The 23,580-nt window shown below is 39.8% G+C and overlaps 1 protein-coding gene across 3 annotated transcripts in view; it reads left to right on the top strand.

Annotated features, from left to right (window-relative positions):
* The window catches only part of lats1 (large tumor suppressor kinase 1), a 35,527-nt gene extending 13,391 nt beyond the window's left edge, over positions 1-22,136 (top strand). For all 3 annotated transcript variants that reach the window (XM_069886016.1, XM_069886014.1, XM_069886015.1), the window contains exons 4-8: positions 874-2,462; positions 14,707-15,289; positions 17,481-17,663; positions 20,141-20,247; positions 20,565-22,136. In XM_069886016.1, coding sequence (XP_069742117.1) covers positions 874-2,462; positions 14,707-15,289; positions 17,481-17,663; positions 20,141-20,247; positions 20,565-21,068 — 2,966 coding nt within the window. In that variant the 3' untranslated portion in view covers positions 21,069-22,136. The remainder of the gene's footprint in view (positions 1-873; positions 2,463-14,706; positions 15,290-17,480; positions 17,664-20,140; positions 20,248-20,564) is intronic.
* The last annotated feature ends 1,444 nt before the right edge of the window (positions 22,137-23,580 follow it).

The raw sequence follows: 23,580 nt of genomic DNA, 5'->3' as shown, positions 1-23,580 counted from the left end.
CAGGAACTCTATACTTTTGCTTTGATTTATAATTTCTCTGCTGAGATTGTACACCTATCCAAAAATGTTGTCTATGCACATCAGAAATCTAGTAAATGGAATATTTTAGGAGTGGTTTTGTAAATGCTTGCAGTGCCAGCTCTGCTCTATTCCAGTGAGTGATTTTTAAAAAAAAATAATATATAGATTCTTTTTATGGACCAAATGCACTACTGAATTTTGCGAGAGAAAAATTTAAAGCAATGACCCATGGAAAGGACAGCCTCTTTCCTGTAGCTCAGCTTCAGCCACATGTTCATCAACCTAATCATCTTATCCCTGTGTTCATTTGCTTGTGAGATGTGACTATAGGATCCCAGAGATTATAAGACTGGGATTCTATTTTTTTATTTTGATTCCTGGAACTTTTTTTGGACTATTTATCATCATTTGAACCATAGGAAAGGATCCTACCCTCATTCTATTTTAATTTTAGCTTTACCTCATCCTGACTCTAGGAAGGGAATATAGTATGGGAAGCAATTAATGCCATGTTTAACTTTAAATAAATTTGGACTGCCAAATATGGACTATCTTCTCACCAAATTAGGAATAATAATATTGCTGTATTTAAGCCAATGAAGTGTTGCTGGAGGGACTCAGCAGATCAAGCAGCATCCATGCAGAGAAATAGACAAAGTTGTGGGTCAGGACCCTTTGTCTTGACAAAGGGTTCCAACCCAAAATGTTAACTGTCCAGTTCTCTCCCTGGATGTTGCTTGGTCCTTTCACCTCCTCTTTGTTCACTCAAGATTCTACTGTCCACAGTTGTCATTTTTAATTACTGGAGTTACTTTCATTATCTATAATTTTTTTTTCTGTTGTTTTAAACAGGATCCAACTCTGTTCAGCATACAGTAAATAGGAGACCAAGTTGGAAGGGTTCAAAAGAATCATTGGTTGCTCCGAGACATGGTCCATCTTTGATGGAGGGCATGGGATATCGTGCAGAGAGCCCTATATCCCAGTTAGAAATAGGGCGGCCTTTGCCTTCAAGTTCTGGAATAACTGCGTACACCCAGAATCATCCAGGAAATGGTCAAGGGTCTTTGGGAGCAGTGAATTCTCAGAGAACAAATCCCCCAGCTTCACTTCCAGTGAGAAGTGTAACCCCACCACCACCTCCCCAAAGAGGGCAGACTCCTCCCCCACGTGGCACCACTCCTCCCCCGGCCTCCTGGGAGGGGGGCCAACAACCAAAGCGCTTCTCTGGAAACATGGAATACATGATCACACGAATATCGCCTGTGCCGCAAGGAGCCTGGCAGGACGGGTTTCCACCATCTAACCTGTCTGCTGCCTCTATAATGAATCCACCAGCTCAAGGTCAGCGAGGTATTAGTCCCATTCCACTTGGTAGGCAACCTATTATTATGCAAAACACTGCCAGTACTAAATACAACTACCCAGCAAACAGAACAGCACATCAGAATGGATCAGCACAAGCCGATGGATCAATGGGTGGACACTTTGTGCCTCATCAAAATGTGATGGGTGGGAATCCTGTGAGTCGTCAGCCACCTCCTTACCCTCATTCGCAAGCCAGTCGACAAAGCCCCAGTGCCTTACAAATGCAAGCAGGTGGGGCTGCTACTTCCACCTATAGCAGCAGCCTGAATGGGAATGTTTCACAGTCTATTATGGTGCCAAACAGAAACAGCCAGAACATGGATTTTTATAATATCAGTGGGGCTGGGATGGCATCTTCCTGGCCACAGCCCCCTCCAGCTCAACCCCAGTCTGTGGCCTGCCCTCCAGAGGTACCTAACTGGCACCCTCCCCAAAATTTGAATGCACCTGTAAGATCCAATTCTTTCAATAATCGTCTTCTGTCCAACCGACAGCCTCATTCCAACTCACAACAGTCTGCTACCACCGTTACTGCCATTACGCCTGCTCCCATTCTGCAGCCTGTTAAAAGCATCCGTGTACAGAAACCTGAATTACAGACTGCACTTGCCCCCACTCACCCTCCCTGGATGCAGCAGGCTGCTCCTGTCCCTGAGGGTCCTACTTTGAGTGAAGCTCCAAGTTATCAGCCTCCACCTCCACCATATCCCAAGCACTTACTACAACAGAACCAGCCTGCACCACCTTATGATTCCTTAACTAAAGCCAACAAAGATGAGCAGGCACCAAAGCCATCTGCGTTATTTTCTCAAAACACAGAAGAAGATGAGCCTGATAAAGTCACTGAGTATGGGGAACGGCTTGATGTTATAGAGAAGGAAAGGAAACAGATTACAACATCACCTGTCCCAGTGCGGAAAAACAAAAAGGATGAGGAACGTAGAGAGTCACGAATTCAGATTTACTCCTCGCAGGCATTCAAATTCTTCATGGAACAACATGTGGAGAATGTGCTCAAGTCTCATCAGCAAAGGCTGCATCGCAAAAAGCAATTGGAGAATGAAATGTTGAGGGTAAGTGATGTATTTCCTTTATAGAAGAAGCAAGGTACACATGAAAATTAAAACGAGGCCTATTTCATGGGCCAATATGTCAGCCTGGGCTAGGAGAAAAAAACTTTTCCTCTTGAGTCAAATATTAATAAATGCAAGTCTCATAGCAGAGATCTGAGCCTAGAACTCTGGGCGTCAACTCAGCACCATGCTTCTGATAAGTAGTTTTGATTTGTGGGGATCTTAAAGTTCCCTTGGTGTCCTTGTTATTTATTCCTCTGTCAACATTTCTAAATTCTAACAGGTTTTCTGATTGCTGAATTATTGCTATTATGGAACCTTAGTATTTTTTCTCCACAGCAGTGCCTGCAAATTGACTTTGTGGTGGTAAAGTGCTTTGGACGTCCTGAGGTTGTGAAAGGTGCCTTGGAAAATTTAACTCATTTTTTACATCATTTTCTTTTGCAGAAAGGTGCTGGGAATGTGAATTTTCCGGTTGACTGAGACTCACTGTTACAATGCCTAATTAATACACCTGCGTTAAGAATACACTATTTTTTTAAAAAAAACAGAAGACAGTGCAAAATGTAAAGTAATTTGGAAAAAAAAATCAGTATTGTAGTCTTTGATTATGTAAAATTAACTTTAATCAATTGCCATAATTTACAAAATTTAAACTTGAACCCTGATCGCTGGCACTGTAACAGCATTGTGTTAGTCGCTGCGCTAACTGCCGCTGTCATAAATAACCCCCCCTCCCCCAAGTTGTCGATAAAGCCTGACTAATATACCTAATACTGAAAAAGACTCTTACTAGGAAGAGACACTTTGGGTGAGTCGCCACAATGGCGAGTGGCATTGACCGGCTCTTCATCTTGGTGTTTTGGTTAGACCCTTGATGCAACTCGTCTCAACTCACAACAGTCATTCCAACTCACAACAGTCTGCTACCACCGTTACTGCCATTACGCCTGCTCCCATTCTGCAGCCTGTTAAAAGCATCCGTGTACCCCGGTCAGTCCCTTGGCACAACGTGACTCAGCTCCATGCCAGAATCCTGCTCAGGCCCTCAGCGCACCTTCCTGGCTCTGATAAACCCTCACCTCCATGCAAGTGTCCCAGTCAGACCCTTGGCGCATCTTCCTTGCATTGACAACCCAACTTACTTCCACGCCAGTGTCCGGGTCAGGTGTACCATTCGCATGTTGATGACTCCATGCAATAGCGAAAAGAATGTGCGTGAATTAAGGGGCATTGCTAGTTCAGCAGGGCAATTTGTGCATGTCCAATGAAATCTCAGCACTTGCCCATGGGGTCCATCCACCCAGTCTTGTGTATCTGAATATTTATTTATTTATTCCCTCTTTTGCCCGTTTGAGATTCTGGTTGATTGAATGCCAGATAATGGGGATTTTACTGTAAATACAAATTATTATTTAGTGGATGTAAACATGGCATAATTGTTCCATGTAGATTTCTCACAAACATCAATCAAATCTATCAGAAGTGGTGGCACAGAATTGTACAGGTAGGAGGGAGTGGCACTGGAGATCTGCAGAATTAGCATTAGATCCCATGTAGTGTAATGACATTAGGTCAAACAAAAAGTGCACTTTCTTTAGTATATGAATCAGTACTCCTCCAGATTGAATAATAGTTGCAAGAAACTAAGACTGGTAAGGGCATACTGTGGGAGGGAGGGAGCACCACCTTTGACTAAAAAGATGCTGGAAACATTCGGCATGTGTGGGTCGAGTTCAACAGTTGAAGACAAAGGGGTTGAAAAAGGAAAGACTCAGCAGATAGCAGTTGATTGGGCAATCAAGTTTAACAGTTGAAATCATAGGAGGGAGGGGGTCATCGTCAGAGTGGGCTGAGTCAGAGTGGTAAAGCTTTGGCTCAACAGGCTTCAGTGAAAACAGGTAAGAGGCGAGGAATAATAGTCAGAAAGGGCCACCCTATTTGTGGAATAAAAAGGATTCAGAAGGAAGGTACAGGTCAGGGCAAGTTTTTTAGATATATATTTTGTTCATATAGTCCCGGATAGTGAGAATGGCAGCCAAGGGAGGGGAATGCTCTTGCAAAATGTGGGTTGTCAGGGAAGCCAACAGTATCACTGACTAAGTCATCTGTGAGAAGTGCATCCAGCTGCAGCTCCTGACGAGCCGAGTTAAGGAATTTGAGCTGGAGTTGGATGAACTCAGAATTATTCAGAAGGAAGAGGGGGTGATAGACAGAAGTAACAGGGACATTATCACACCTAGGAGGCAGGAGGAGTGCAGGTGGGTGACAGGAGAGGGAAAGGGAACAGGCAGGCAGTGCAAGGGCACCCCTGTGGCCGTCTCCCTCAATAACATATACTGTTATTTGGTGGGGGGATCCTACAAGGGACAAACCATGGCGATCAGGTCTCTGGCACAGAGTCTGGTCCTGTGGCTTAGAAGGGAAGGGAGAAGAGGTGGGCTTTAGTGATGGAGGATTCCATAGTTAGGGGGACAGATAAGAGTTCTGTGGAAGAGATTGAGTATCCTGGATGGTATGTTCCTCCCTGGTGCCAGGGTCCAAGTTATCTCCGTTCGAGTTCATGACATTCTTAGGAGGGAGGGTGAGCAGCCAGATGTCATGATCTGTGTTGGGACCAATGACATGGGTAGGAAGGATGATGAGGTCCTGCAAAGAGTTCAGGGAGTCAGGCACTAGGTCGAAGGACAGGATCTCCAGGGTAGTGATCTCATGCTAATGTGGTTAGAAATAGAATAATGCAGCTTAATGTGGCTTAAGACATGGTGCAGGAAGGAGGGCTTCAGGTTTCTGGATCATCGGGCTCTCTTCCAGAGAAGGTGAGACCTGTTCCGATGAGGCGTTTTGTATCTGAACTGGAAGGGGACTAGTATTCTGGTGGGAACATTTGCTGGTGCTACTGTGGTAGGTTTAAAATAGATTTGCATGGGAAGGGGAACCAGAGTACCAGACCAGGTGGAGGAAGGGAAAGATGATGTTAAAATTGCATGCACCATTAGAAGTCAACAGATTGAATGTGGTGGAAATGTTCTCAGATGCATATATATCAATGGAAGGAGTATTGTAGGAATGGCAGACAATCTTATAGAATGGATTGGCATGTGGAATTATGATATTGTGACCATTAGTGAAACTGGGTGTAGGGAGGGGCAGGGCTGGCAGCTCAATGTTCCGGTCTTCCATTGCTTTAGACAGAATAGAACAGGGGGTATGAAATGGGGAAGGGGTGGCATTGCTCTTCAGGAAAAATATCACAGCTGTGTTCAGGAGGACAGACCAGAGGGCTCGTCTGCTGAGGCTATATGGGTGGAGCTGAGGAATGGGAAAGGTATGACCACACTCATGGGGTTGTATTATAAACTACCCAATGGTGAGAATTGGAGGAGCAAATTAGTAGAGATAACAGAGAGCTGCAGGAAACATAAGGTTGTGATAGTAGGAGATTTCAACTTTCCACATATTGACTGAGACTCCCATTACTGTAAAAATATGGCTTGGGGTTTGTCAAATGTTCAGGAACGTTTTCTAAATCAATAATTAGAGGTACCAACTAGAGAGTGTGCAGTACTGGATCTCCTATTAGAGAATGAGACATAACAGGTGACAGAAGTTCATGTAGGGGAACATTTTGGGTTGAGTGATCATAATGTCATTAGTTTCAAATTAATTATGGAGAAGGATAGGTCTGGGCCTTGGGTTGAGATTCTGAATTGGAGAAAGGCCAATTTTGAGGAAATGAGAAAGATGTAGAATGTGTGGATTTGGGTAAGTTGTTTTCGGGCAAGGTAAGTGGAGGACCTTCAAAGGTGAAATTTTGAGGGTACAGAGATTGTATGTTCCTGGCAGGATTAAAAGCAAAGTTAGAAGGCACAGGGAACCTTAGTTTTCAAGGAATATTGGTGATCTTGTTCGGAAGAAGGGAGAGGTCTATAGCAGGTATAAGCATCATGGAAAAAATGAGGTAATTGAGGAGTATAAAAAAAAAATGCAAGAAAAACCCCAAGAAATAAATCAGGAAGGCTAAAATAATACATGGTTCCCATTTCAGACAGCAAAAGGATAGTAAGGGACAATATTTGTTCCTTTGAAGATCAGAGTAGTCAGCTTTGTATGGAGCCAAAAGAGATGGGAGAAGTCTTAAACATTTTTTTTCATCATTTTTCACTCAGGAAAAGGGCACAGAGTTGTGGGAAGTAAGGAAAATGAGCAGGAGGTCATGGAAGGAACTGCTTGCTGTCTTAAAGCAAAGGTTGGATAAATCCCCAAGGTCTGACAAGATAGTCCCTTGGATCTTGAGGGAGATTAGTGTAGAAATAGTAGGGGCTCTGGCAGAAATATTTAAAATTAGACTATTAGCCACAGGTGTGGTGCCAGAGGATTGGAGGGTAGCTCCTGTTGTTCGTTGTTTTAAAAAAAGGCTCCAAAAGTAATCCTGGAAATTATAGGCCAGTGAGCCTGACATCAGTAGTAGGTAAATTATTGGAAGGTGTTCTCTGTTACAGACTCAGAGAGCAGCAAAAGAAATTAGCCAAGACACTGTTATGTTTAAAATAATATTTTAGTTTATTAATTATCAATAATAAAACACCTTGTCTAACTTATCTAAACTCAACCCCCCCCCCCCCCCACTGTGCGTGCGAGTGAAAAATATCCCACAACATTACAGTTCAGGCCCACATTCTGCTACGTCACTTCAGAGTCCAGTCTTAGAAATCCAGTGTTGACACAAACACTCTCAAATTGATCTAAGAAGTTATCACGGAGTAAATTGATCAAAGAAGTAATTACAGAATAAGTGGGAGAGACCAGGGTGACAGACTTTTGTTGACTCTCAAATTCCTTATCAAGATGGTTACACTGAAATATCTTTCTCAGATGAGTGGCAATTAAAAATCCTTTTTGCTTTGCATAGGGGACACAAAGCGAGTAATTTTCACAAAGCTTCTAGAACCCTTTCGTGAGTCAGCTGAAATGGCCCTCACACTGGTCTCAATCCAAATGCAATATTCCTCTGGTTCCAGAACTCCTTCGTGAGTCAGCCGAAATGACTGTCACAATGGTCACAATCCAAATACTGCTTTCAGAACCATTTTGTGGGTCAGCCATTCAAAGTGACCTTCCCTTTTGGTCAGTGTGGTACGCTAATCCCCCTTCAAAAGTGACCATTCCTTTGGCCATGGTGGGGTATACTCATTCTCCTAACAGAGACAAATCAGATAAATTGTCTATTACCACAAGAGGCCACTTCAGCACAAAGAGATGCTTCTCCAAGTGCTGCTTCCTTAAAATGGCCCCCAATCAAACTGTTTGTTTAATATGTTGGTCACATAGTCTATGCATCTGTGTTCCAGGGCCTTCCTCTCTCTTCAAAAGTAACAAATTTGAGTGCACACTGTCCCCAGCCTGTCAGCCAAAGTTTGCAGCTTGATTTGTTCTCTTAAAGTAACAGTCCCACGCAAATGAAAATGAACTGGGAGCACGTAATATCTAAGAGATCGGATATGCAATGATTTGGATAGCCATGGACTGAATAGGGATAGTGAACATGGATTTGTGTGTGGAAGGTTGTGTTTAACCAATCTTATAGAGTTTTTTGAGGAGGTTACCAGGAAAGTTGACAAAGGAAAGGCTGTGGATGTTGTCTACACTGACTTTAATAAGACCTTTGACAAGGTCCTGCATGGGAGGTTAGTCGGAAATGTTCAGACACTAGGTACTCATGGTGAAGTAGTGAACTTGATTCAACAATGGCTGGATGGGAGAAGCCAGAGAGTAGTGGTGGATGATTGCTTCTCAGACTGGAGGCCTGTGACTAGTGTGCCTCAGGGATCAGTATTGGGACCATTGCCATCTATATCTGTGATCTAGATGATAATGTGATAAATTGGATCAGCCAGTTAGCAGATTGGAGGCCTTGTGGACAGCAAAGAATGTTTTCAAAGCTTGCAGAGGGATCTGGACCAGCTTGAAAATTGAGATGAGAAATGGCAGATGGAATTTAATGCAGACAAATATGAGGTGTTGCATTTTGGAAGGTCCAACCAAAAAAAGAACATCCACAGTAGGGCACTTAGGAGTGCGGTAGAACAGAGAGATCTGGGAATACAGATACATAATTCCCTGAAAGTGGCATCATAGGTTGATAGGGTTGTAAAGAGAGCTTTTGGCACATTCACTTTCATAAATAAAGTATTGAGTACAGGAATTGGTACATTATGTTAAAATTGTAGAAGACATATTTGGAGTATTGTGTGCACTTTTGGTCACCTAATTACAGGAAAATTGTCAATAGGGTAGAAAGAGTGCCGAGAAGATTTACTAGGAATAAACAGGTTAGGACTTTATTTCCTGGAGATTTGATGGAGGTATTTAAAATTATGGGAGGGATAGACAGTAAATGTTGATAGGCTTTTTCCACTTAGGTGAGATACAAACCAGAGGACATGGGTTAAGGGTGAAAGGGGTAAAGTTTAGGGGGAATCATGAAGGGGAACCTTCACACAGAGAGTGGTGGGAGTGTGGAACGAGCTGCCAGCTGAAGTGGTGAATGCAGGCTCAATTTTAACAGATAAGAAGAATTTGGACAGGTATGTGGAATGGGTGCAGGTCAGTGGGACTAGGCAAAAAAAAATGGTTTGGCACAGACTAGAAGGGCCAAAAAAGCCTGTTTCTGTGCTGTAATGTTCTATGGTTCTATCAAACAGCATTGATGGAAAGAAAAACGGGTAACATTTTAGGCCAAAGACTCTTGTCAGAACTGGAATATAAAGAAATCTTTAGTTTTTAAGTTGCATAGAATAGTGGGGACTAGTGGTTAGGACAGAAAGAATGTCTTTGATCTCACTTCCAGAGGTTAGATATTTGTTTTGTTCTAAAAATATCTCCCCCACCTTCTTTGCAACTTAAAATTATCATTGTACTCTCTGTTCATCAGTTCTGACAGTGTATTTAACCTGAAATATACTTATTTAAGTTCTTCATTAAATAAATTCAAAAGGATATTTTTGGAAAAAGATATTAGATCAACTTGCAGTGGACAATTTCTCTCCCCCCCCCCCCCCCCCCAAGTGTCAGCATAAGGCACAACCTCTCAAGTTACAATCTTGTGCAGTGAGATTTATTGTTTTTTTTTAAACTTTATTTAAAATTTTATGACATGAATAAAATAAAAATTACATTTAAAGAAATAATAAAAATTAGAATACTACATCATTAAACTAAACAAATTAACCCCCCCAATAATTATAACACAACATTAATCATCTAATTTAAAATTAGTCCAACCCTTCCCCCAAAATAGAGTGAAGAATTAATTAACAATATTGTAAATAAAATAGAAAAAACCCCACTTACAAAAAAAGGATAAAACTTAATAACAAAAAAAATATCAATACTAAAATAATACCTTTAAACATATATTTAAATCAAACATAATACATGTATTTAACAAATGAAATCCACTTTAAAACTACGTTCAAATATTAAAATCATATATCAACCACATATCTGTTATTCAAAAAAATCATAATTAATAATACATAAATACAGAATTTCCATTAATACCAAGTTTCCTTTATAATTCATCGAGAGAACAAAAACATCCCTTAGAAAAACAATCAGATAAACTTTTTATTCCCTTCCCCTCCCCTTATATAAAAAAGAAAAAAAAAGAAAAAAGTTCAAACTCTTATAAAATTCTCCATATTCTTCATTTATAACATCTTCAAAATTCTCTATCGAAATTAACTTAATTTTATTAAACTCTTCTCCCTCAATGTATTTGTACTTAATTTTCTTCTTATCACCTTTCCCCTCATCTTCCTCTTCATCTAATTCAACATCCTCAATTTTTGACTTATTATCTTCTGTGACATCATCCTCTTAAAAAAGAAAGAAAAAAGTGAAAAAAACCCCCCCAAAAAAAAGAGAAAAAAAGGAGAGAAAAAAAACCTCCTAATTCCCTCTCAATTACAATCAGAAAACAAAGAGTTTAAAAAAAAATATTTATTTAAAAAATAATAATAATAATAAAAAAAACTTTCACTTCTTAACCCAAAAATTAAAAAGAAAAAAAAACAGGTCGGAGGTCACAACTACCTCCTCCTGTTTAAACCGCCCAAAGCGGTAACTCCCCCAAAATATTGGGTGTGAGATAACTCACAGGTAGCTGATGACTTCTGGAAACTAGTGCCCACCCAGTTCCCTCTCCCAACTCCCATTTCATTAAACTATCATCATTATTTAAACTATTTAAACTCTTCTCAAAAAAAAGATAAAAGATTTATTTTTTTTAAATCAACGTTACCACTTCGGTCACCATTGCTTCCATTTCTTTTAAAAAACTGGATCCCACCTTACATCTCTACTCTCTTTGGAGACCTTGAAGGACTACATGTTCCTGAAACTGCATAATTGGTAGAGACTGAGCAAAGTCCATAACCTCTTTAGGATTGTCAAAGAACTTTGGCTAATTTCCATCCTAAAAAATCTTCAGTACTGCAGAATACCTGAATGTTCCCTTATGTCTTTTTTTCCACAACCGTTCTTTCACAGAATTAAATTCGCGTCGTTGAAACATAATTTCTTGACTCAAATCTTGATAGAAGAAAACAGGATTATTCTGAACCATCAAAGGAGATCTATTTTGCTGGGCATTTCTAATAGCCGTACGTAAAATTGTCTCTCTGTCACAATAGTTTAAACAACGGATCAAAACAGATCTTGGATTCTGTCCTGAAAAAGATTTTCTTCTTAAAACTCTATAAGCACGTTCCAGTATTAAACCTTCAGGGAATTTATCCTGTCCTAACCCTCGTGGAATCCATTCAGTAAAAAATTTTCTTGGATCTGGTCCTTCTGGCAAACCAACAATTTTCACGTTGTTCCGTCTAGATTGATTCTCCAAATAATCAACCTTTTTTGCTAAATTTTTATTTTGGATCTGCAATGTTTCAATTATTCTATTTTCATCTTGCTGTTGATCCTGTGCATCGACTAAACCTTGATCACACATTTCAAATCTTTCAATGGTTTCAAGCTTAAAAGCTCCATTAATGACTTCCGCCATCACATTAATCTTGGAAATAAACAGGTTCACAAAATTAGCTAAGTGACTCCTACAGAATATATCTTATCTTCAAGATCCTTAACAGACATTTCAACAGAAGTAGATTCAGGTCTTCCTTAGAGACCACAGGATCTTCTGTCCCTTCCCTTAATTTAGTATCTTTTCTAGCAGTTTGACTTCGTATAAAAATCCCTCTCAAAGTCCCCCCAGCAATGCCAGGAGACTGAAGATCAGGGTTATCTTTAAGCCAAATCTCTTTAATCATCTTCACTGAATCGATGTCTGGAAAAACCGTTGTAATTGAAGATGCATTTTGCAGTGCCACCACTACAGCAGTCGAATGACAACTCTTTAACTCTCCAGCTGGTGGCGCCCCAGCTGATTCAACTGTCAAAGCCTCAGCAACAACACCTGCAGTGGCCACCGTGCGAAACACTGGCACCCGTCCAGCCCCTTGTTCTGAAAGCTGTTGAGTGCGACCTTCAGAGAGCCTCACCGGCTTAAAACGAAGCTTCAGTGCCGAACTCTGCACATCCTCCTCTGGATTCATTCTACGTTGAGCCCTGGCTTCTTGTAAGCAAGTAGGCTCAGACAATTTCGGAAAATGTAGTTTTTTAACAGTCTGTTGATATTTTCTTTTACCTCATTTTTTGCATATAAACCATTAGGCACTAATCCAACACCTCTTATTATTTATAAACTTTTAAAAGAACTTTAACGGGCACTTAAAGACAAAACAATAAATCAGAGTCAGGAGAGGTCTGGAAGACACGTCTGTTCCCTACGCCATCTTGCCACGCCCCCCCCGTGAGATTTATTGTTAACTAAATGTAAGAAGTGGAACAGTAAGTGAGCCATTTGTCTCTTTGTGCCAGTGCGAACATGCAATGAACCCTTGGCTCTTTTACCTCAGTGCCAACTTCTTGCATTATCCTGATAATGTCTAAAAATCTATGGCTCTTTGTCTTGATAGCTCCTTTTCTTCTGGCATCCCAGTTAATTGGCTGTGCAGTCTCCTGGGATAGGAAGCCCTTTTTGCCATTTCCACCGGGCCATCCTTAACTGGGACACAGCTCATCCCTGGGGATCATAGTGTTCTACCATCATCTGGAAACAGGTGACTTTTTGCTGTCCCTGGTCCAGTTTTTATCAGCATGCCGGCGTCAGCTAACACCAGGGATATGAGTAGAAGTTGAAGTGATTAATCCCCAGTATGAAATGATGTCATTTGACACTGGTCCGCTGACAGTTTTTAAGGTGCCAGTGCAAAAGGGGCTGATAATTGATCTACCACCACCATCTTGGATGGAAATGACAAGATTCATTTGCCTCTGCTCTTCTCATTCCTGAATGGTTGGCCCTTTATTTTGTTACAACAGGGGTTTTAGATGCCCCTGCCAGATGAATCATAAATTCTGTATCAGCTCTATCTAATTTCATTAGAATTTGTAGCTATTTCAGCAGATACATTCTATTACTGTGTTTTCCCTTGTCTCATGTTCCATTAAGTTTATTGGATGGAGGATACCGATGAATGGACAAAAGTTTAAATATATCATGTATATTACATTTTTTATTTATTACAGGTTGTACCTCTTTAAGCTGGAGATGCTGGGACCTGCCCATTGCCAGAAAACGACCCCTAAGGGAACTGTTATGAGCCCAGAGGACCCCTAAACCCAGCAGCAATAGATATTCACCAAGACAAATAGTTACTTAAACAAAAGTTGCTTTTAATAATTTTTAACATGAAAACAGGATCAAACTTTATCTTATTACTATTAACTTATTTAACCTAACAATCCCCATCTAATTCTAAGCGCACGTTTATGTAATGTGTGAGTAAGTTTAGAAAAGTTCTTTAATTCACAGTCCTATCTCACTTCTCACTCCAAATTCACTGGTTGCAGGCAATTCTTATACTGTGCACAGAATTTAACATTTATGAAGTTCACCAGGCTTTGGTGTTTGAAAGGTAAATGGTTACCCGCTCAGGAAGGTTCTTGTCAGTTTTCAGAGAGAGATTTGTTGTTTGCTGGACACAAACTGATTCCTTCTAATCAGCCACGTCAGTGTCTTGCCGAAGAAACTTGCCTCATCAGGGTTTTTCAAGTGAAACATTAGGCAGCCAGTCCTCTCCTCTAGTATGGACCGCAAGGGCTTTGACCAGGCTGAACTAAGAACTTGCAACCCATCTTCAAAATGTTTTTTTTCCCCCACAAGCTTGCCAGTTTGTCCTGTTCCAGTCCCAGCTGCTGCTGCTGAACTCTAGCTCTGTAGAACTGAATTTTCTCTCTCACTCCCAGAAAAACAGCTTGGTTGACCCTCTCTGCTTGCAAAACCATATGACCCTCTTAGAATAGCAACAACATTCAGACAGCCTATGGCTCTGAACCTAATCCTCCGAGTTCTTTCATCTGTTGCTTTTTAAAACAACAATCTGTTAGTGAAGTCTCTTGGGCATTCTTCAGAGTTTTTGCAAAGGCACTCGGAACCGGGCCTGTGTGGCTTGAGCAGAGCTGCAGTATTTTAAATGAGATCTGTTCTGAAATGTTTGTATGTGACCTACAGTAAAAACCTGCCCCAATTTATCTCCTTTAAAACATACCTATTTACAATATAAAATATAACATAATCTGTCACAGAATCCCCCTATGTAAACATATCAAAGGTAGAACAAAGCTTAAAAAGAAGAAATAATACTGTGGGGTGGCAAGGTTAGCGTAGTGGTTAGCGCAATGCCTTTACAGCGCTAGCAATTGGAATGTTAGTACAAAATCCTTAGACACAGCACGGGACTCAAACCTTGGTCCAGAATGCTGGTGCTATAAAGATTGAATCTGTCGCTGACAATGGTGGACTCGAACTCTGGTCCCATTTGCAGCAGATTCAACCTTAACAGCACCAGTGATCGGGGTCGGGGTTAAGAGTTTCCTGTGGTCTGTAAGGAGTTTGTACTAACAGTGGCAGATTCAAAAGTGCCAGACCACAGAGCACTGGATAAGAGAGATACTGTACATCTGGTATTACATGACAATAAAAGGAGCCTTTGAACTTCATTTCAAATCTGCAAATTTTGTTGCTTTTCTGTTCTTAAAGTCTTTTCTGCAATTAAAGTTTGTAATCAGAAGGCATTAATTTAAAAACATAGTCTACCTTTGCTTTATTTAATTGTAGGTTGGATTGTCAAAAGATGCTCAAGACCAGATGCGCAAGATGTTATGCCAAAAAGAGTCTAATTATATTCGCTTAAAAAGGGCAAAAATGGACAAGTCCATGTTTGTGAAGATTAAGACCTTGGGAATAGGTGCATTTGGAGAAGTCTGTCTAGCTCGAAAAGTAGATACCAATGCATTGTATGCCATGAAGACACTGAGGAAGAAAGATGTGTTGTTGCGAAACCAAGTTGCTCATGTGAAAGCCGAGCGGGATATCTTGGCTGAAGCTGACAATGAATGGGTGGTTCGACTCTATTATTCATTCCAGGACCGAGACAACCTTTACTTTGTGATGGACTACATTCCAGGAGGAGATATGATGAGTCTCCTTATAAGAATGGGCATCTTTCCAGAACCTCTAGCACAATTTTACATTGCTGAACTGACCTGTGCTGTGGAAAGTGTCCACAAAATGGGATTCATTCATAGGGATATTAAACCAGACAACATCCTTATTGACCGAGATGGCCACATAAAACTGACCGATTTTGGGCTGTGCACAGGTTTCCGATGGACCCACGATTCCAAGTATTACCAAAGTGGTAAGTGATATTTACTGATTTATGTTTAGAGATTTCTGCTTAAATAAGAAAATAAGCTTTTATTGCTCTGTTCAAACTGACTAGTACCTTGAAAGGACATTAAGACTAAGATTTGTTAATCTAGACAAGTAATGAAAGTCCATCAGAATGGAATGTCACATGATTATGGAGACAGGTAAACCCAAGACATTGGGGGGGGGGGGGGGGGGGGATGTTGTCAGATTGGGTCTTCAGGGAAGGGCCAAAAATGACCAGTTTAGAAGCTATGCTTAAATTTATGTTGCTCATGAGGCTTATCCCTTAACCAAGGTAATCTCAAAATCCTCAGATTCTCTAGCTTTTCTATAATCAAACAACTAAATGTTTGAACTCTGGTTGGAACAAGTTCCACATTTTAATGATTACCCAGATAAAGAAATTTCTGTTAAAATTATTTTGAAAAAATTGTTTGGAGCTGCCATTTCAAAGAGTATATCCAAGTTCTAAATTGCCAATGTGCTTCCATGCTTTAAATGTGTGTCCTGTATCTTCGAGATCATTTTGTTTATGCTGATGCACTGTTCCATGGAATGGTGAAATTGTGTAACATACATTTTATTACGAGACTTTTGTAGAGAACATATTGCGGTATCCTTCTAACCTGTCATTGGTCTTGAGCACTGCTTCAATATGGTGATCAAATATTTTTCAATTATGAGACACTGCATGTATTGTGTTGATAACACAGCAGTGAAGAGGCAAGCTTCATACTGTGGTGGGGTCCTTTTAAATAACTCCAGCAGGGAAACGGATACTTGTACTACGATGGTCACGCACCACCTTCTGATAACCATCAGCACCTCCCTTGTGACAGACTTGGGACCAACTGATTTCCAAGTGGGGTTTTAATAAGGCCAAAACTGAACTGCATCAAATCAACCACAAAGTATGGTGATTGGCTAATGTTACACATGCAGTAGAATTTTTGTGGCATTATGCACGTATAAGAGTCCTGGAGCTGATTGAAGCAGGAAATCTGGCAGTGAACAGCGGGCAATCTTGGATGTGTTAATTGAATATCTGTGCAGGATTGAATTTGGACAGAACTGGAAAAGAATGGCTGGAGAGAAGAATACTTTTCAGGCTTGTGACATGATATTGGTCACTTTTTTAGGCTCTGGCTCCTGTGTAAAAGTAGACTGAAGTCCTGAAAATGAGTTGAACCAGAAGTCTGCAGGTGCTGGTGAACTGGAACGACACACAAATGTACTGCAGGAACTCCACAGGTCCAGCAGCATCCTTGGAAAGCAATAGGCAATCAGGTTTCAGCCTTGAGTCCTTTATCTGGTCACAGGCCTGAAATGTCGACTGCCTGTTGCTTTTTGACCTGCTGAGTTCCTCTGCCACTTTTGTATTGTTCCTGAAAGTTTCTTTTTTTTCCATTTTTGTCTCTGATGTGTGACTTGAATATCTACGCAAGTAATTCCAGCTGTCAGACCTTTGAAGAGCAACGAATGATATCTAGATGTCAATCATAGAAATGAGGTTGTGAAATGCATGAATTGTGGACTTAATTCCAGTAAAATGAGAACATTCACAAAGTTCTATAATATTTTCTGGTTTAGAATTGACCAAGTAGGTGTAGCAGGTTGTATGGGCACAATAGTATTCATACTTGGATGTTTACTAGTTATGCAAAAATTCCCAAGCCTGCCTTGGGGATTATTGAGCATTATTTTTCATTTGATTACTGTCTTTTGATCATGAGGGAGTTTGACCCATTAGATAATCTTCAGACTCTATTCTTTGGGATTAACCTTTTTCTGCATCTCCAGAGACCTGCTGATGCCCTCCAGCTATAGTTTTCTCTGAAAAGGTTTTTGACCTGCAATTTCTTACAGACTCAACTTTTCTAATACTATATATATTACTTATTCCTCATGGATTCTGTCCTCAATTCTTAGAGTAGAACTAGAGGGTTGTGTGCTCAAAGAAAAGCCCCGTTTCAAATAGAGGTGGTTGGTTTGTAATCATGTTGTTTCAAGAGTTTCTACAAGCCTTACAATTGAACATTATAGATCATCCATCTCTCTGAAATGGTTGAGTAAAAAAAGTGATAATACTGGAATTTGTTAATATATATCTCTTGTTCATCACTGTTGTCATAGACCCATCTTGTCTGATTATTTGTGGGTTTCCTTAATGCGTCCAGGTGATCATCCTCGACAGGACAGCATGGATTTCAGTAATGAATGGGGCGATCCCAAGAGCTGTAAGTGTGCAGAGAGACTAAAACCACTGGAGCGGAGAGCAGCTCGACAACATCAACGCTGCTTAGCACATTCCTTAGTGGGCACACCAAATTATATTGCACCAGAAGTCTTGCTCCGTACAGGTAAATAAGTTCCCTTGAACAATGGTTTAGTGAATGAGAATTTTATTTTCCTCACAACATTGCTTGGTTTTTAAACTGTCATTAAACTATTGCCCACAAAATTTGATCTATATTTCATTCACCCATCATTACCCCTGAGTTTTCTGACCTCCATTGGCTCCCAAACTAGCAATGGTTTAACAAAAAACAATTCTTTCATACTCTAGCCATCTCAGCATCTACAAATCTTTGAGCTCTTCTAATTCTGATCTCTTGTACATATCTAGTTTTCATTACTTTCCCATTGGTTATCATTAGCTGCCTGATCCTTAACTACAGATTTCCCTCCCTGAATCCTTCTACCAGTCGCTTTAAAATCCTCAAGATTTTAAACAAAAATTTTATCACATCACATTATAATTTGGCTCCATAGCAAACTTCAATGAACATTATTCATGTAAAAGCACCTTGAAGTTTTTTTTGTTGATTATATTGATCAATAAATAAATGTCATTAATTTATTGGTTTTCTTATAGACCTCAACTTCGCCTGCATTTAATATCACTCATCAACTATTCCCTTAATTCTTTATGGAAAGCTTCTTGACAACTGCAGAATTTGCAGTGAGGCTTTTATTTGGCCTTCCTTTGGTTTTACTTTGTTTTGTGTAAAAAGCACGTAATCCAGAATGTTTTTTCTTATAGTCTTTAAATTATTCTGTTTGCTTGTCATGTCACATCCATCTATTGCTTCTCCTGAAATGGCAAAATACTTGTAATCTGTAAATCAAAAATAGATTATATCTGTGTCTAGTGCAAACTGAAGTAATAGACTAGCTATTTAAAACCCCGAAACCTGAAGATTATTATATTTTCAGTCGTTTACTCAAACTGATCAGTCTCGAAACATATAAATTAGGGATAAAGTCCAGAGAATCCAGAACGCATGCGCGCGCGCGCACACACCCCCCCACCCCATGGTATCTGGCACCTATGGAGATTGGTAGATGCCAGATAAGTGTATTTTCCAGTTGCTTGAGACTTACTCTTACATCTGCATTAAGAATAAACAGTTCAAAAAGCAAAATTACTATACAGTACTGTACTTGCACTGAACAAACTTCAGTTGCATGAATATATAAACCTTGAAACATTTTACTTTATTTTCAATTACATTCTTTGAAAACATTAACCATCACTGCATCTGCAGGCTCCTCCCCCTCCACGGACGAACAATAACATTATAGATAATTAACCCCCTCCCCAAGTTTGCAGATAAAGCCTCTTTCTAAGCAGGGATAAGGAGACATTTTAAGGGAGTCATCCAAATGGCAAGTGGCATCAACCAAATATCAGCACATCATGACATCACATACAACCGTGAGATGCCTTTTTCTCGCGGGTGCGGCAGAATTACCATTAAATGGTAGTGCAAAAAATAAACTGTACAGTGTAAACAAAGAACTATAAACGGATAATGAATGTAAACAAACTGTAATACAGAGAGAACAAAATGAAAAATCAATAAAGAGCACAAGAGTCCTTAAATCGGTCTCTGATTGAGTTTGTTGTTGAGGAGTCTGATGGTGGAAGGGTAGCAGCTGTTCCTGAACCTCTTTCCTGATAGCAGCAGCAAGAACAGCGTGTGCTGGGTGGTGTGGGTCTTTTGATGATTACTGCTGTCCTCTGACAGTAGTGTTCCCTGTAGATGTATTCAATAGTGGGCAGGATTATGTCTGTGTTGCCATTTATTCAAACAGCTGCTATGAGCAAAGCATGACCAAGGTACTCCATTGGCTGAATATTTGCTCCCTTCATCAAAGGTTTGTGTTACTTCAAAGAACATTTTCTTTTACCATTTTAAATCTGTGTATTTTTTATGTATTATTTTATTCTTATTTTAATTTTTAAAATATATTTTCCACATTTTTTTGCCTATTGCTTGATTTCTGGATGCTAGTGGTTTTACTTTACTATGGGATGTGTTTTGTATCATGTGGTCATGCATGAAGTAACGTGTTGGGAGGAAAGCCCAGTGTTTGTTTATTTATTTCCCCCATAAATCCACGAGAGAATTTTATTCTGTATTTCAAATTTTTGTGTAGAAATTTGAGAGTTCTGTAAGGACAAATTTCTGTTACCTGAATGGCTGTAACATCACTTGTCATCCATTGTACTTGTACAATCAGATGATAATAAATGAACTTGAACACGGGTGTTGCCTGTATAATATGAGTGACAAAATTAAATCTAATTATAAATTGTATGTCAAATAACAAATCCTGGTTACATGAATGGATAATAAAAGTCTTGAGAATTTAACTAAACTACAGGAATAAATAGATTCCCAAGTAACTTATCATTGTTTTGGGTGTAAATTGTGTAAAGCATGGTATTAAACTGTGCCACAGCTGTACTTAACCTAAATAATAGATCTTGATTACTGGGATAATATTCATTAACATAGTTATGATATGTATACTACTATCTATCTTGCAGGTTATACCCAGTTATGTGATTGGTGGAGTGTTGGTGTCATTCTTTATGAAATGCTGGTGGGGCAGCCTCCTTTCTTGGCACAAACTCCATTGGAAACGCAAATTAAGGTAATGAATTTAGTGGGCATTATATTTATTGTGCTCTGTGCTTCTATCTTTACACAAGGCCTCTTCAGTCTATTCAAGTTCAATTACAACACTTAAACAAAGAAGCATGCCAGTAAACCAAAACCAGATATAAAATTGAGTAGAAATAGTTACTTGCTCTCCAGGAATGTATTATTGTTGCAGAGTTGCCAAAATGGGAGCCTAATCAATGAGTTAAAAGGATCACCCATGATATAAGTGAATGGTGGTAAGAGTCTGACAAAGTTGACATCCTTGTCCTGTAAAATGCATTTTAACACAATTGTTTATCGTCACAGGTCATAAACTGGCAGACAACGCTTCATATCCCACCCCAGGCTAAACTTAGCCCAGAGGCGTCCGATCTCATTATCAAGCTTTGTCGAGGACCTGAAGATAGGCTAGGAATGAATGGCACAGATGAAATAAAAGCCCATCCATTTTTCAGGCAGATTGATTTTTCCAGTGATATCCGGCATCAATCAGCTCCTTACATTCCAAAGATAACTCACCCAACAGATACGTCTAATTTTGATCCTGTGGATCCTGACAAATTATGGAGTGATGGTAGTGATGGAGAAAGCATTAACGACACACTAAATGGCTGGTATCAGAATGGGAAGCATCCAGAACATGCCTTCTACGAGTTTACATTCCGGAGATTTTTCGATGATAATGGATACCCTAAACCATTGCAGTGTGATTATCGTAATCTGGAAACACCTGGGGATCAGACAGAAAGTAACAAAGAAAACACTGCAACAGGAAAAGGGAGCCAGAATCGAGAACTGGTCTATGTATGAATAAAAGTCTTATTTTTTTTTAAGGAAAAAACCCTCTTTAATTCCCAGGGATGGATTTTAGGTTTTATTTGCTTTCATGTTTTGGTTCTCAAGAACTTGCAGAAAAATATATTTTGTAAGTATTAATTTATTTGAATGTTGTAATTTGAATCCTTCAATTAAGTGTGAATAAATAGAACATTGACTTTAGTACCTAACACTACAGTTAAATCAGTCAGATCATGTGATTGATAGCCTATCAGTAATATTGGGCTTGAATGTGACTATTTTCCAATACACTGTCTTTATTGTTAACTTGAGTGCACCCTTCTTGGGGAGTTTCACTTAAGTACACCGTAGATACCTGTATGTTTGTCATTAAAAGATATCAGGTGTTTCCAAGGCTCCACTCCCAGTACAGAACTTTGCTTGAAGAGTGTGGCCGACGACTAATAGCATGGGACCTGCTGCATATCCTATGTTTCCAGCAGTGAGGCTCTATCCTTGGACTGGGGAGAGATGCACCAAGATAAAAGGATAAAACTGTGACCCATTTTCCTGTCTAGGCAGCTGACACACCGGTACTAGATTTAGTGATTTTTGAAACTACAGTATAAAGTACAATTTGTGCCCACACTGCAGCTGCAGTGGGCTGCAACACGTTGCAATCTATTCTGTTCTTTACAGGGAATAGCGAAATAACTTTTGTACTGTGCCCTATTCTGTCCCATGCTGAAAAGAGGGGGATGCAATGTGGGACTCGTGCTTTTCTCCAATGATGTTCCTTCCAGGGCTAGAACCATGCTCAATGATTCATTACATGTCTGAAGCCTAGGAAATTATCTTTTTAATGGTGTGCCTTAAAACATCCTGCTTAGCTTTGACCAAATATGAACAAATCATTTTGGTGTAATTTACATGAAAATAATTCTCTTAGAAGCTTGTAGAATGCAGGTTATTAGCTTTCTATTTTTTCTAATTTATGCATTGAATTTATTTATAAATTATACGTTGTATAAACATTTAATTTGTCAGTAAATACTGTTTCATTTTATTTCCAATGACATTAAATTCAAGATAATTTTCAAACTTGATTATTGGTTATTTTTTAATAATCTTGATTCAAATTAACTCACCTTCAGTTATACCATTCACTTCAACATTATTACTGTGACATATTTCTAGAATTTCATACTTGTCAAAAATGGGACTTGTTAACTTTAGGCCACAGTAATTTCTGACTTTGGATTTCCAGAAGTGCCATGTCAGATTGCCATGGAAAATTAAAGCTAGTGATGTGGTAGGAAACACTGGCATTGATGGGTAATTGGGTGGCCAACAGGAAACAGCTGACATGAAGGGGTCTTCTTCCTGTTGGTAAGTAGTAACAAGTAGTGTACCACAGGGATGGCTGAGGGGCACCATATAATTTGTATAAATAACTGGGTGAAGCACTGAAGATACTATTGCTACTTTTGCCAAAGAAAGTCATAAATAGACTAGAAAGGTAAAGTGCTTGGGCACAGAAGTGACAAAAGGAGTATAATGCAGGAAAATTAGCATATTACTTCAATGGTGAGATTGCAAAGCTCTGAGATGCAGTAGATACAAAGTATCCTAGTGCAAGTACAGCGAATTAGGAAAGCTAATAAAATGTCAGTGAAGTGCCAATTGAAGTTGACAAAGACGATGTGGTCAAACAATAATCATGGCTTTTATTAGCAGAAACTCATGGTACAATAATGAAAGACAATAGGTGCATACACAGTTATACCCAAGGGGAGTGTTCTTAACAGTAGAGATAATATACAGCCAATGTTAGTACAGCAAGGCTCACCAGAGGGGAGACAGGCAGCTTGGCAGACATTCACCAGTCTTCCCCCCACCACCCCCAGCAGAAGGGTTAAAATCAAAAGGACAGCTGCTAGTGAAGTGATATATGGATACCATGTTTGGCATTGAGACTCTTTTTAACAGCCAAAATACACCAGTATCTAGCAAGCAATCGAAATATAATGAGATGTTTTATGAATATAGCAGCCTATCAGGTTGTTTACAAATTCTGGTGCTTTTTCTCAAAACCGGTAGCTCCTTTACAACCTTGGGAACTGGTAGTTCCTGGGTCTAGTGTGGGAAGGACTGACTTCTGGACCCGCTCCAGAATCGCCAGCGTGAGGCAGTGGAGCCTCAGCATGGCCATCTGAAAGCTTACTTAGGGGGGTTACAGGCTGAGGGGGGGGGGGGTGAGCCCAATCTCTCAGGCTCACTCTGAGTAGGGGTGTGAGGAAGGGGCGAACCAGGCGAGGCTTTATTTTTTTCCCTCTGAAACATGGACACACCATTAGTGACCCCAAAAGGTACCCTTTTAAACTGGTATAACTCCTATCAGCCACAAAAGCCGTATAGGGCTATTCCCTTAATGGGGATTTGGTGATAAGCTTCTTTGAGGTCGATAGTGGAGTACACTTTTGTATTGCGCTATCTGATTAATCATTTAATTGATGTGTGGCAGGGGGTAGGCATTCAGGTTAGT

The sequence above is a fragment of the Narcine bancroftii genome, chromosome 6 (genome assembly GCF_036971445.1).
Source record: "Narcine bancroftii isolate sNarBan1 chromosome 6, sNarBan1.hap1, whole genome shotgun sequence".
Taxonomy (NCBI): domain Eukaryota; kingdom Metazoa; phylum Chordata; class Chondrichthyes; order Torpediniformes; family Narcinidae; genus Narcine; species Narcine bancroftii.
The sequence above is the reverse complement of the archived record's forward strand: the minus strand, read 5'-3'. Positions and strand labels throughout refer to the sequence as shown.